This window comes from Alligator mississippiensis, chromosome 1, assembly GCF_030867095.1.
Source record: "Alligator mississippiensis isolate rAllMis1 chromosome 1, rAllMis1, whole genome shotgun sequence".
Taxonomy (NCBI): domain Eukaryota; kingdom Metazoa; phylum Chordata; order Crocodylia; family Alligatoridae; genus Alligator; species Alligator mississippiensis.
Genome location: NC_081824.1, coordinates 292512481 through 292527050, shown reverse-complemented (window position 1 = coordinate 292527050; position 14570 = coordinate 292512481). Strand labels below are relative to the sequence as shown.

Here is a 14570-nt window from a genome sequence, read left to right as displayed (position 1 = left end):
GCTCTGCTAACCCTCTAGCTGTAGGATGCTGCAGGTATTGCTGGCTGAGCCCAAATGCCTGGCTCTCTTCTCTTCTTGACCTGAACCAGATGAGCAGTCAGCAGCACCTGCCAGGTTAGACGCAGACCTAGTCCTAGCAAGCAGCACCTCAGCTCTACTTTAGAAATATGGCACAGCTAAGCCCCAGATCATTCGTTTTAGAAATGACAAAAACCACACTGTCTCACATACAACACACCCCTTTTTTCCAAAAATTAGCTGCTGGTAATTACATGTGTATCATAAGCAAGGAAGTATGCAGCTTCTTCAGCAGGAGTCTTTCCTAGAGAATTCTGTGGCAGGAGAAAAAAGGAGACAAACAGTGGAAGCATTCACACTCTGGACTCTGGAGCCATGCAAAAGTGATGGTTCCAGCCAGAGCCTGCACTGATATGCCAGTGAGCTTAGAGAATTCACTGTGCATGTGGAGCTCTAGCAGGAGCCATGCTGACATGGCTTAATACCAGGCTTAATACCAGGAAAAACTCCTTTACAGTCAGAGTGACCAGACTGTGGAATAAACTCCCTCCAGAGGTGTTGCAGTCACTTACGCTGGAGGTTTTCAAGAGGAGAGTGGACAGTCACCTTGCTGGGGTCACTTGACGCCAGTTATCTTCCTGCCTGGAGTGGGGGGGCTGGACCCGATGATCTGCAAGGTCCCTTCCAGCCCCTAACATCTATGAATCTATGACTGTATGACATGCCTATGACAAGTGGTTCATATGGGCTTTAAAGGGTGCATCCAGGCTGCAGGCTGTAGATTGAGCAACACTGTTCTAACTAATGTAATGGATACCAGAAAAGCTGTCTCCAACCGCCAAGGAATAAAGATAGCAGATATCCACAGATTCAAAGCAGGTAAGCTATCCATCCAATCAATACGAAATCAAGGTCCCAGGAGGGCAGGAAGTCCCAGACCAGGGGTAAAGTTTGGATGAGTCTTTCAGGAAATTTTGTCACCTGCAATGCAAGATGATGTGACCTTGGATGGGAGGATGATTAGCAGAGGCAATTGTTAGACGTGGTCTGACTGAACTGAAGGACAATACTAATTGCTTTACTCAAAGTAAACAGTCTTATATTGATGAAATTGGAGCTGTTGGTGGAGAAAACTGCTGCTTCACTGCCTAGATAGAAACCTTTTTTCATTTAAAGAAGCCTGGGCTAGTGCTTCCTCTGCAATGGAACACTTAGTATCTGTTGTTGTGATGTTTTGTAAAAAAAGGTCCACTCCTGGAAACCCTCATCTGTGAAATGTGCTATGGAGCACCATCACACTGAAGGACCACAAGGGATTATACAATCTTTGGTTAAGAGCATCTGGCCCTTGGTGCTGTTGAGAATGCAGGGTTTTTTGCATACAGAAGGCAGTGATCCTATGGCAGACCAGTATAGTCACAGCTGATAGGGCTAGTAAGGCTAGCTGACAGGGCTGGGGGGGGGGGGGTTTACCAAGTGGGATGTTCTATACAGGCCCCTTATGGTATCCCTCAAGGATTCCTCCCTTTGCTGTCTAGCAGACTCCCATGGTAAGACCTATGGAGATGAGGAGCCACATTCTCAGGTGCAGTTTGTCTGAGATCAGTACCAAGTCCATCTGACAGCTGTGGGCAATAAAAATGGAATTATGCATGGGCTGCAGTAATTATCTGTTTTATGCTGTCAGGAATGGGACATACAGGAGTCCCAAGGCCACATATAGCACCTCAAAAGATGCAGCTATACAAAAGAATCCCATCTCACAGGTAGGGGGTGCCAGGACACCAAGGGTAGAGCCGGCATTACAATCTCCTAAATAATCAAGCAAACATTTAATACATTTTGCTTTTTTCAACCTGAAAAGATAGGATGCTTTTCTTGCTATTCTTTTCATAGGTGGTAAACATTATTTCCAAAAGATCATATGGAAAAATTAGGAGGGAGAGGCCTATCATTTTGCCTCTGCTCAATACAGAAAAGCAACTTACTTTAGTAGCTTGATATTGCACATAATAAGCTCCTTCCAATTAACAAAAATCATAGCCACTTCCTTTTCTGTGAGCAGCTCAGATTCTATCAGTGGTTTCTGGAAAATCTGTAGATGAAAAAAATGAATCAGTTTAGAAAGTGTAATGTTAAGTATGTTGAAAGCAACTGACTGCTGTTCACAGTTTCAACTTAGAGAGCTGCCAACTTTACACCAGAGAAGCAAGTGATACTGCCTGGAACAGATTTCAAAGGTTCTGCAAGCTTTCCTGATAAGATGCCTGTGAAGACTGTATCACATTACAAGGTATAATCTAAACTTGACTCAGTGATGTTAATTGCAGACTAGCTAATCTCTATTTTAACCCTTATGAATGTTATTTAGCACTAGTCGTCTCTTGCCAAATACCTCAGTAAACATATATAGTAATCTACTTTGGTCCCTTCTCTACTTTGAAGAAGTCTATTTGGATTTCTGACTCATGGGCTTGAATTCTGATTTATCTGATCACATATCTTGCTTGTATATCTTGTCCACCTTGTGAGAGAAGGCCTTTCCTTCAGTTCAGATCATTTATTTTCAGTGTCCACAGGGCTTCTATTTTCCCTGCATGAAAGAGGCACATAACAATGTTTAAAAATTGGATTTTGGCACTGAAAAGGTGACCACTGAGTGTCACTGCTGAACAATGAGTACAATGAGTTCTAATAGGTTCATAACATCAGTTCTCAACCTTTTTAGACTCAAGGCACCCCTCGGAAAATGCCAGCTCGTAGCTTTCAATTGTTTTTTGAATACAGAAAAATAACAGAGTAATTCTTCTGCTACAAAGAACTCAGAAAGACCACAACAGGTCTTTTGGCAAGGTTAGAATGTTGTTGACACTACAGATTCTTAATGGAAATTTCTGGGTTTATCTTATGAATCGTGTAGGTGTTTGTACACCTAACAAGACCAATCTTGCACAGCATCCCACAGTACCTTTACAAGGTTTTCATGGCACCCCAGGTGCCATGGCACGCTGATTGTGAATCACTGGTTTATAAGTTAGAAGTTAAAACTCAGAACCAGGAGCAAAAAGCTTGTATTAAAACAGAAGATGTTCATTTTAATGCCCAAATACTGAAAACAGGAAGCTCAACATATTCATAGATACTAAAAATCCCATTCAGTTCTTTCCTACCATGTCAAACATGAGAGGGATTTCAAAGAACAGTATTTGATGAAACTACTGCTCGAGATTGTTTCAAAAAACAAGCAACTAAAGATTGGCTTATGAAAACATGTTTAGAACCTCTGAACAAACATCTAGACCATCAAAACAGCTGAGTGCCCAGCAGCTCCAATGGGGCCTATATGAGGTGGTTGGTGTTTAATAATTCTGAAAGCCAGCTTAGTCTGTAGGTATCTGGACATGGATTTAAGATCTTAGTATTAGGTACTCACTTTTGAAAACTTCAGCTATTGTTCTTACCTCTGTGACTAACTGCAGATCATTCACATAGTTCTCTTCTGTTACAATAAGTTCATGGATATACCCTTGCCTTTTTCTTTCCGTAGGTGTCAACATGTCCAGGAGATGTAAATCTGCACACCCTGGAATACACAAAAGGGACAGAGAATTCACTGGGGGATATTTAGAAACTGAATCAAACTGAAACTGTGGTAGTTCAAATAAGGTTTAAATGATAATCACTGCCTGCTCATTTAAATCAGCAATCATTTACATATATTAGTATAAAACTCTAGTGTTCTATCTTTTCTGTACTTGAACAATCAAAATGCCTCCATAAAAATCACAGTCCTGCTATAGTGTGTTTATTAGTTCCCTTTTCCAAATTCCAACTAATGAAGAAAAACAAATTAATGAAGACCTGCTTAAAATAAAAGTCCATAGGCTGAAGACTGAATTATTAGTTTTGGTGGGTATCATCGTACAAACTGGTTATCACAGAATTGTTCCATGGAAACTGCCCATATGCATGTTCTTACCAAGCTAACCAGAGCATTTTACTCCTCCTTTACTCCTTTACTGAGGACTAAGCTGCCATGGGCTAGCTTCCACTTACTGCAGGGTAAAAGTCAGCACAAAGGAAGTTTAAAACGAAGCATCCTACATGGGATTAGCTCAGGGGCAGGCAATTATTTTGAGCAGAGGGCCGCTTACTGAGTTTTGACAAGCCATCGAGGGCCACATGACAGGCAGCCAGGGCCAGATAAATATTAATTTTCTAAATTTTTTAGGAGCCCCATGGGCCGGACAGAATGGCCTGGCAGGCTATATCCGGCCCCCAGGCTGCATTTTGCCCACCCCTGGATTAGCCCCATGCTCACTGCAAAGCATCTTTATGTTTGTGTGCCCGTGCCATAAGTTTCAGGCACAAGGACAAAAAGTGCTGCCGTTGATCTTAAAAAGTTGTGGCAAGGCATACAACAAACAGAATAATAAGAGCAGGAATGAAGAAGTAGTCACTCAAGTCACACTGCAGCTTCAACCCTCAAAGGGTTGTACAACTGAGAATATATTCTGCTTTAGTCTTTATCATTCTTTTTATGGTAGACATTCTGCCCAGTAACATTTTTTCTTTATTTCTTTCTCCTCGTTTTTTTTAACCTGTCTATCCAACACTCTAGAGACCTGATCCAAAGTTCACTGAAATCAGCAGAGGTTCTTCAATTGACTTCTCTGACCACACACCTAAAACACTGATCAGGCCCAGGGAATAAGTGGTTATTGTTTTGTTCTCATTTATCTTGAAAAGCTTCTCAAAATGAAAAGTTTTGAAAAGAAAATGCAAAACATTTCATTTAAAAACTATCAACATGATATCTGACATTATCAAAATGCCTTTTTCTTTCCCAAATTAAATTTTGGCAAAATCAACATATTCCTATAGAAACATCCTCTGATAGGAAAATGTCCTGTTGGGATTTTTAAACAGGTCTATATTGCATGGAGTGCCATTGTTTTAATTTCTTCATTTTTTCACTGACACTATTGCTATCAATGTACTAAGCCCTGCCTTTAAGGACAGCATTTTTATTTTTTAGATCAAGTGCTCTCAAATGATTTAATCCAGTGAAATTTTGGTCTTCCTATCCATATCAACCCTTTAACAACTATGGTGATTACTTACTTGATTAATTGGTATTTATCACTTGTAAAATTAACACCAATTTTTTTCGGTATTTTAGTAGCTAGAAACAAGGAAGATCCTAGGCTATGTCACCAACCAAGTTTACATGGATCACATTTAAATGATCCATGAACTACAGTTTTAACCAATTTGTGCTCCCTGTTGACTGATTAATAGTCCAGCAAAAATGTGTTTTTGCAGAAACAATTTTTAAATGGCTGGAAGATCTAAACAACATAATTAGATGTGAATACACTGAGGAACCTCCTTTGTAAGTGTAATATCTTTAAAGTGGTCCTTTTGGGGGCCTAATCACAGAAAAAATATTACTTTCAGATACTGTCTAGTTTTTTAAGTGAGATACCTTCTTGTTTTAGCAACACATTTTAAAGTAAGAGTGGAAAATGACCAATAACATAATACAAACTTCATACCAAACTATTATTTTCAATTGTACTCAAGAATAGATGCTTTGAAAAAAGTCCCTTGATTACTACATACAATAAAACAGAAGTTTAATAAACAGATTTTAAGTTTTCTTTTCTTGCTGACTGCCAGGTTAAAATACTTAAGTATTTTCCTCCAAAGTTAAAATACTTAAGTATTTTCCTCCAAAGGCTTGGTAAATTTTCTCTTTAAATGTGCTGGTGACCTTGAAGTGTTATTTAAAACCCTTAACATTTTATAGGAAGCATTTAACATTTCAGACAATAATATTTTACTGGATAGCTTGACAGATTGCCCCTAGGGACCTTAAATAGACAACTTTGAACTTCAACCATTGATCTTCTTTTGCATACTTAACAGCTAGTGAAAAAATGACTTCAGATAAGAATAGGTGGAAAAGACACGTCTGATAAAGGATTTCTCTTTAGGTATGGAAAGATTAGGAATTGTCTCCTTATGACATAAAAACAAAACATTGGGTTCCTTTTCAAAATGAAATGTGAACCCAAAGGACTCTTAATAGCCTTTCAACGAAGCCAAGGACTGTATAGAGTACTTTTATAAATGTCTAAATTCCGTTTGCAGCTGTAATAATATTATGAATAAATTCAGCCAACTAAAAGAGATCCCATAAACTGCCTTGGATAAGTGTGTGCTGCTTCCATTGACAAACAGAAATCCTGCTGTGGATGAAGGGAAGGATTTCTTTCTAAGGTCCTAATTTAGCAAGGGACTTAAACATGTTTTTAACTATCAGGACACAAGTAGCCATTTGTGCAACAACTTGCGTGCTTAACATTAGGCATGTACTTAGGGGAAGCGGAACAAGCGAAAGCCTGTTCCTACTTAGGTCAATGACAGATGGGGTCCACTGAGATATTTTCCTTCTCCTAGCAATTAGAGAGTCCTGTTTTCTCTGATTTTCAAGAATTTATTCTCCATTTCCTTGTTGGAACTTTGGGCTCCAGCTGTAGTGTGAGAAGCTGAGCCTATATTTTAAGCACTGGCCAACAGCTAGAAAATTGAGTAAATCAGAAAGATTACTATAGTTCAGGGGCTGTCAACCGGGAGTATGTGTACCCCCTGGGGTACTTGGACTGGTCCTAGCAGGTACGCGTTGGGCAGGCAGAGACAGAGCACCACCACCTCCCAGGAGCAGGGCCAGGGCAGGGCCAGGGCAGTGGTGCCTCCCTGCAGGGCAGGGAAGCTGGCACGTAGCAGCCGCCACCACCACACACTAGCCTGATGAACTTCCCGTCCTGCAGAGGGGTGCCACTGCCCTCACCCCAATTAGGTAAGCTTCCCCATCCTGCCCTGGCCCTGCTCCTGGGAGGTGGCAGCATTCAACCCTGCCCACCCACGTGACATTCCCACCTCCCACGTGCTACCCTCCCCCCTTGCTCGGCATCTGGCTGCCGGGGGTACTTAGACTAAGCGAGGTTGAAAACCCCTGTTATAGTCAATTAGAAGAGAAAGAGTTGTATATTCACAGAATGGAATAGAAACTAACCACATAGTAATTATACAAATCCCTGCACTTTGATTGGTTCATGTATATCAACCAAAGTATATATATGCACATGCACTAAGTAGGTATAATTAACTAGAATGGTTATGGTAATTGGATGCCTAGAACCAGAAAGGGGGCTACTGTATTGCTAAAGCTCCATAGGAACAAGACTGCTTGATTTGGAGATACTAGAAGATGAAAAAGAATCAGATTTAATTTAAAAAGTAAATGTTCTGTCTCTTATCTTTGCAAAGACAGCCTTGCAGTGAATAAAAACAGGGTTGAAAGGAACATGCAGCTAGGTTCTAATTCCTTCAGGAAGATTTTGGTGCAGGCCTAAATTTCCCATACACACATGTGCATGCATCTAATGCAAAATGAGTTGGTTACATTTGGAGAGTGCTTTAAACAATCAGCCTGCTAATTCTACGGAATCCTTATGGCTAGGGACAGACATTCAAAAAGGCTGAACCTGACTTGATTCAATCTTTGCAGGTTAGTCTAACCTGGCTAGGCTGAATCGGTTTGTAACTGGACAGTCATTCTCTCTGGACTGAAGCACATGCCTCCAGTGGCTCAGGCTAGAAGCCAGGGGGTGCTAGAGCAGCCCTCCCTTCCACCGTGCTGAGCTGAGGGGGACATGGCCAGGCCCTGGCAGGACATTCTGATTAGGGAGGTCTTTTCCCTGCTGGATGCTCAAGGGGTGGTTGCCAGAGTGTTGCCAGCCCCCAGCCCCCTGCTAGCACTCTGAGGCAAGGGGGATGTGAAGTGCATGCATCTATTGATGATACAGAGCTTTTCAATTTCCCTCCCTGCTTCTTTATAATACCTGCAGCAAACTGACAGGCAAGCAAGCCAGCAGGGAGCTGATAACAGTGTTTATCACCTCATCAACAAAACAATAGCCTCTCTCCATTATTTAAAACTCTTCTTAAACAATTTACCAGCTCACCTGTTGATTAGCTCCAAAATGCCCTAAGTGGTCACTGTTCTGTCTGCCTGTCCTAGTGAAATTGGAGACACACACAGACACCTCTTGGCATTAGCTAGCATACCACATGCCTAGGGTCCGTGGTCCATGCTGTGGGAGATGAGAGTGGGGGTGGGATTCCTGCTTGAGCAGCAAGGCAGGGGAAGCCAGGCAGACCCTGCTGGGTCTGCAGTCTCTGCCAGAGCTCCAGCCAGGGAGCAGAGGGGAGGGGCCAGCCCTGCTGTGGAGCAGAGAGCACCACCCAGCCCAGAGAGCATTTGGGATGCTGGAGGAGTATGGTTTATCTTAAACCAGCAAGGGGTCTGGGACAGACATTGCATAAACTGGTTTGACCAAAATCAGTTAAGTCTGATACTACATTCAACCAGGTTTTTTGCAAACTGGTTTACGTGCACTGAACATCTGTTCTGTTACAGATTTAAATCAGTTTATGTGTAATGCCCCCATGGGCTAGGGACAAGCAAACACTGGTGAGATCACTGTGGATGAGGAAAAATTTGGTTTTGAGGAGCAGAAAGCAGCACAAAATTGTCTCACAGGTTTGTTCCAAATCACCAGTGAGGGAAAAATGATTGTCTCTCTACCTCTTAAAACATCCCTGCACTCTGATTAGATAAGATAATCCTGTCTTGCAATATCCTTTCTTCTTGATTTATCAGCTAACTTCAGCTGTATTACAAATGCTTGGCACTGCAGTTTAGGAGATTATATCATAGTATTGCTGAAGAGGTCTGGACTTTGATAATCCAGTAAATCTCTTTCCTTCTAACCTTTATGATCCTACACAGTTTTTTCAAGAACATTTTTCATGGTCCGGTAAAATCACTATCCAACTGTAGTCAACAAGTCTTAGAAACAAAATCTAGCTCTCCATTTAAAACACGTATTTGACTATTTTGCACAGATAATCCTAAGAAAAACTACAAAATGGTGGTGGGGTGAGTGTGAGATGGGAAAAGTGCTAACTTGAACTAGCTGCTGTGTATCAGATCTGGTTATCTGAACTCTGATAGCGAGGCAGCACTAATATACCAATCAAATCTAACAGAGGGAAACCTGAAGAACATTTTTGTCCTGATCAGTTTGTCCCAATCATCAGGCAGGACTACAACAGCATGATTTGGTGAATGCCAGTAGAAATATAAAGCAACATAAACAAAAGGGTGTGAAATGTTCTGATGCTTTCATCTACCTCTTCTTTTCTGCTCCAACCTGCTTTGTTAAATAAGTTGCAAGTCTTGCCCCTCAGCTTTTTAAAAAAACAATTTCAGAAGGTGGTATGAAGCAGTGGCAATGTGCTTCTTTAAAATAACACGTAGGCCAAATAGCAGGGTTCAAATAACACTCTGATTCTCGGTGGGGGGTCTGTGGCCGTGGCAGCCAGAAGGAGCCACTGAGCTTGAGCTGCGTAGAAAGCTGTGGGGTGGGCTGGGGGCTCTCATCTCTTATGGGGAGGTCTTATGGGGGGCTCTCATCTCTTATGGGAGGGTTCTAGACTGGGGTGGGAAATTATTTTGGGCAGAGGGCCACTTACTGAGTTTTGGCAAGCCATCAAGGGCCACATGACAGGCAGTCCAGGGCAGATAAATATTAATTTTCTAAATGTTTTAGGGGTGCCACAGGCTGGATAGAATGGCCTGGTGGGCCACATCCAGCCCCCGGGTCACATTTTGCCTACCCCTGTTCTAAACTCTTAGGCGGGTGGCTCAGCCCTCCCCCCTCCCAACCCCGAGCCCCACTCTGTATTTCGAACCCTGCCAAATAGCCATAGTCTAATTCAAGAATACTGCTCCCATCATAAACTGATACAGGTATGTATTTACATATGGTGCTGAAAATGTGACAGGTACTTTATCAACAAATAAAATATAGAGTCTGCGCCCTGAAGAGCTTGTACAGGTACATGATCTCATAACCAGCCAGTATATTGATCTATTCATAAAGCACAGCTCCCCTCTAAAATTAACCAAAACTTGGTGTTAGGAGGGAGGGAGGGCCCCAGGAATTGCAGGTTAAAAGAGCAAACCTGTAAAGTATTATCTGGGCTCCCTTTTTTTTGTCAACACAAATCACAGGCACAACAACAGAGGCATAATGAGCAAACCCTGTGGGACAGCAGGGGTGGTATTGCTGAGCACTAGCTTTGGGAGTCTAACCTGCTCCAGGGACTCTAAAAATAGTCCCCAGCTACTCCTGCCACAGCATGGTCTACATACCCCAGTTGCTGTTCCTACAGCAGCAGCACAATGTCTGTGTACCCAGCTGATGCTGTAACAGCAATGCTGTGGGGTTGCTTCTGCTGCTGGAAGCATGACTCTGGGGCCCTGCCCAAGCTGGGGGCTGGGACTGGTGCCCTGCTCACCCATCCCAAGTTACCCTACTGAGTCCACAGCCCTCCACTGCGATTACACCAAACACCTGCAAGAGACAGGGTTCTCACTCCTGGTACAGAAATGGCAGATTCTGTGATTTTCTACAATAGTCACAATACATTATTATTCTGAAGTGTAGATGGTGCTGTAAAGTGCAACTGCACACATAGCTATCATTTCACTTCACAACCAGAAAGCCCCTTAACATTTCATTTTTTAATGTTATCTTACTAGGATGAAATGCTGATTCGGTTCAACAGGGTAACAGGCTAGGGGATGAAGGTTACGCACAAGGCAGAGTAGGAAGTGTATTAAACCCCTCCAAAAATAGCAAGGGAAAATGATTCTCCCTTTCCCCCACCCCTTAAATTTGTTAGGACAGAAATAAAGTCCCCAGTATGCATCTAAAAATATCAATTGGAAGAGTGCCATTAGCTTCTGGCCTTGTTTACATCACTGCAGTGAGCTATAAATCCAATCCTTTATTCAGGACCAAGTATCACCCATCGTGGGCCTCTGACCAGCATATACTAAAAGTCTAAGTAATTTATCTGAAATTCAAAAATTACTCTCACTTTGAAATAGGAAATTATATTCCAATTTTTACATTTTCTGCAACAAGAAGGTTGCCACTCGGGAAACTCCCCCACAATTCCTCAGCGGAGCTGGGATAATCAGATTCCAAAACCTTAGAAATAAAACATTTTACTAACAAACTTGCTGTTTTATTTCTTTTCTAGACTACATCTCTTCCCACCACCTTCTTTCTTTGGCTTCCGTTCCATGCACAAAGGAGAAACAACTATCAGTTCCTCCATTTGCAAAAGAGGTCAAAACCCAGAGCTCACCACACATGCCTCCAACTTCTAACAAGCAGTTGAGAATAAATGCTGTTGCATGCGACTATAAAAACATGAAGTGGACTTTTCAGGGGCTAAGTAAAGGCATAAGGAGTTTTCTGCTTCAGGCACTGGTTTCAATCTAGTTTGGCTTACTTGTTAATAAGATATCATCCTCTCACAGTTGCTTGAACAGGTGCTGGTAGTCCAATACCTTCCACAAACCAGTGCTCATCAGTCTAACCGCAGAAGTCAAAGACTTACTGGACTGTGAATACTGGACTTACCTCCTGCCTTTGGACACAACTGCTGAAAGATCAGTGTTTAAACAAACCAGTTGGGAATGAAGGGCAAGGAGAGCGGATGAAAGAAACCTCACCCTGGAGATCATCCAAAAATTCCTGTCCTGTGATTAGAAACTTATTTTGTTACATCATATCCAACAAGTGGACTTCAGGCTTTGATTTTTGCCCTGCACAAAACAATGTGGCTTTCGCTTAAGGCAGTGATTCTCAACCTTCTTTAAAACTCAAAAGCACCCTTCAGAAAAAGCCAGCTCTCATTTTTATCTCATTTTTTTTACTACAGAAAAAAAATTGAGTTATTTTTTAAAAAAACTCAGGAAGACCACAACAGGTTTGAATATTAATTGCCACTTTGGATTCCTACTTGAAATCTCTGGGTTTATCATGTGCAGGTATGTGCACACCTAATGGTGCTAATGCTGCATGACATCCTGAAAAGGGTATCGTTGCACTCCAGGACTCTCTGGTTGAGAATCACTGGTTTAAAGAAGTATGACAAAGATAACTAGAAAAACCAAAAGAATTCAGGTATGAAGTCTGATGCAAAAAACCTCTGAAAACTTGTTGCCTTAGTACTCCATTCATCTGCAATGTCATGGTTAGTGTCTTCTGCTGCATATTTAAGGTAATATTAAAACGCTTGCTAAACTAAATGGAACATAAAGACCAAGCCCTCCTCAAAGGGGACATATTTCCCTTGGAGATATTTGTCAGAAGACAAACTTCAGATAAATCTTATCCCTGGGATGAGGTCTTTTGTGAAAATAATTACTGCTAGAACTGGCACAGAGGACTCCACTGAGGATGCTCAAGCAGTCCTTCCCCAAAAGCTTAACAAAAGGGAAAGCTCTTCTGGAAGTGGAAAGATGGGGAAACTCCTTAAAAGGGGCTATACACCTCATTTCAGAGTGGGCCCTTTGAATAACAACTTTTTTGGCTAGCCAGTGAGACTGAGTAACGGTACACCATGGCAGGAAGACTGCATTTACCATACCAAAAGTGTGTCATTTTTGACCACTGCATCATGTGGTTGGAGATTAAGTGGCAAGATTTTCCCTTTTCTAAATTTTGGTTGCGAAATATAAAATTAAAAGCTCACTGAGTGATGAGCCCATCCTCCCTAATCTGTGTCCACACAGCTGTTACTTCAGCCTGAGCAGGATTAATGTTGGCTTTGCAACTCCAGGTATGGGGACTGAAGAAACAAGGAACTGAAAGTACTTGATCCCAGAAAAGGTCTAAATCTCTGCTTGTTTGTAAAGAGTGGTGCTTGTTTTATCTGAGACACCATGGCAGGCCAATGTTTTTCAGAATTGGTTTCCTTTCTGCAGAACCAAGAGATCAATTGTCTTGTGGAGATTGTGTGGTTCAGGAGGCCAACACTCTTTTCAGATAGATTATTAGAGAGGAAAGCAATCAAATCAGATTGGAGACACGGCCCTGAAAAGCCTTTTCTTTTGCTAACTTTAATATAGACGCTTTCATGCTAAAGTCTTCTATTTTCCTTCTGATTTTGTTCTTACTGTTTACAGAAGTTTAAACTTCAGAAAGGTGACAATGGACATGTGTCATACTGCATTCTGAGACACTGCTTGCAAAAGGAAATATAACTGCTACAAAGCAGATTAAAAGCGATCACGTCAATCTGCAACAGTGCCCTTGGAAATATTGAAATAGATGGCTCACTTGAAGGTCTTGTTCAGGACACTTCAGTCTTTGCTTTGAGATTTTTTTGGTAAGTCAATTATTCTTAACAATGGACTGCTTTATAAAGCTACTGCTGTGACAAGTGATACACAGCACTCTTCAGCAAAAGGATTTCTTGGCACACTATACACCAATGTGTCTATAGAGCATACTTAGATTCATCAGATCATGGATCACTAACCCCATGAACTTTTGGAGGCACTGTGATTTTTTAATCATGTATCAGCATATCAACATTTCTTACAAAATAGATCATCAGCAAACTATTATTTCATTTTTGTTCTTTTTTCTTGTATGTAAAAGTACAATGAAACCAGCAGCCTCTTAAACCTTTATTTCCTGGGAGAAAAGAAAAACAATCCAAATAGATTTATTGCCAAAATTTGGAGAAAATATGTTTCTGGACTGGAGTCATATAGGCCAATGGGGCTGTAGGACAAATGTTTGTAGTTTAAGTAGTAACATCTTTAACCACACTGGCTCAGCATGGGGATGCTAAGAAAGCTGTAATTAAAATTACATTTTAACACAGGATTATAAACATGAAAATTATGAAGACTCAAATCTAGCTGATTTGCTCTCAGATTAATTGGCCATGAAATCTATGCTCAAAACAGCATAAAGTTTTGTGGCATTTCAGTGAGTTACTATGCAATATATATACCTTAAGTCAGGGCATGTCAAACTCACCCTGGGCCCCAGGCTGGATCCAGATGGCAGGGGCTCCTCTCAGGCCAGATCCATGGGGCCTCATTTGGGCAGAAGTGTGGGTCTGGGGATGTATGGCTGCACAGAGCTCCATTCGTGCAGTGTGGAGCTGAGGGCATGCATCTTCAAGGAGCCAGGGCATGCAGCGGTGCAGAGTTCTGGACACACAGTGGCACAGAGCTGGGGGTCTGCAGCCACATTCAGTCAGAGCTCAGAGCTACTGCATGCTCTTGGCTCTGTGCTGCATAAACATAGCTTCAAGCAGCCACATGTCCCCAGACCCACGCTGCTGCACACCTCTGACACTACTGACCATTTGGGAGGGACAGTGCACTTCCAGTAGCTCATCAGACTACCAGTAGGCTGGATGCTATAGTTCCACAGGTCAATCTGGCCCATGGGCTGTATGTTTGACACTTGTGCCCTAAGTAGTGATGCTGACAGAGCATGACAGAGCATGGAAGGACATACTGTATAGTTCTGAATATATTCCTAGAAAAAAGATGTGTAGCATTCAAAAATGTTATGCCAGAAGTTATCTTAAAAGTA

General features: G+C 41.8%; 1 protein-coding gene across 1 annotated transcript in view; it reads right to left on the bottom strand.

Moving 5' to 3' along the window:
• ITSN1 (intersectin 1) overlaps positions 1-14570 on the bottom strand; it is a 186540-nt gene that overhangs the window by 13355 nt on the left and 158615 nt on the right. The window contains exons 29-30 of the mRNA XM_006259443.4: positions 3480-3601; positions 2007-2113 (exon numbers count right to left, since the gene is read on the bottom strand). Of these exons, the coding sequence (XP_006259505.1) occupies positions 2007-2113; positions 3480-3601 (229 nt within the window). The remainder of the gene's footprint in view (positions 1-2006; positions 2114-3479; positions 3602-14570) is intronic.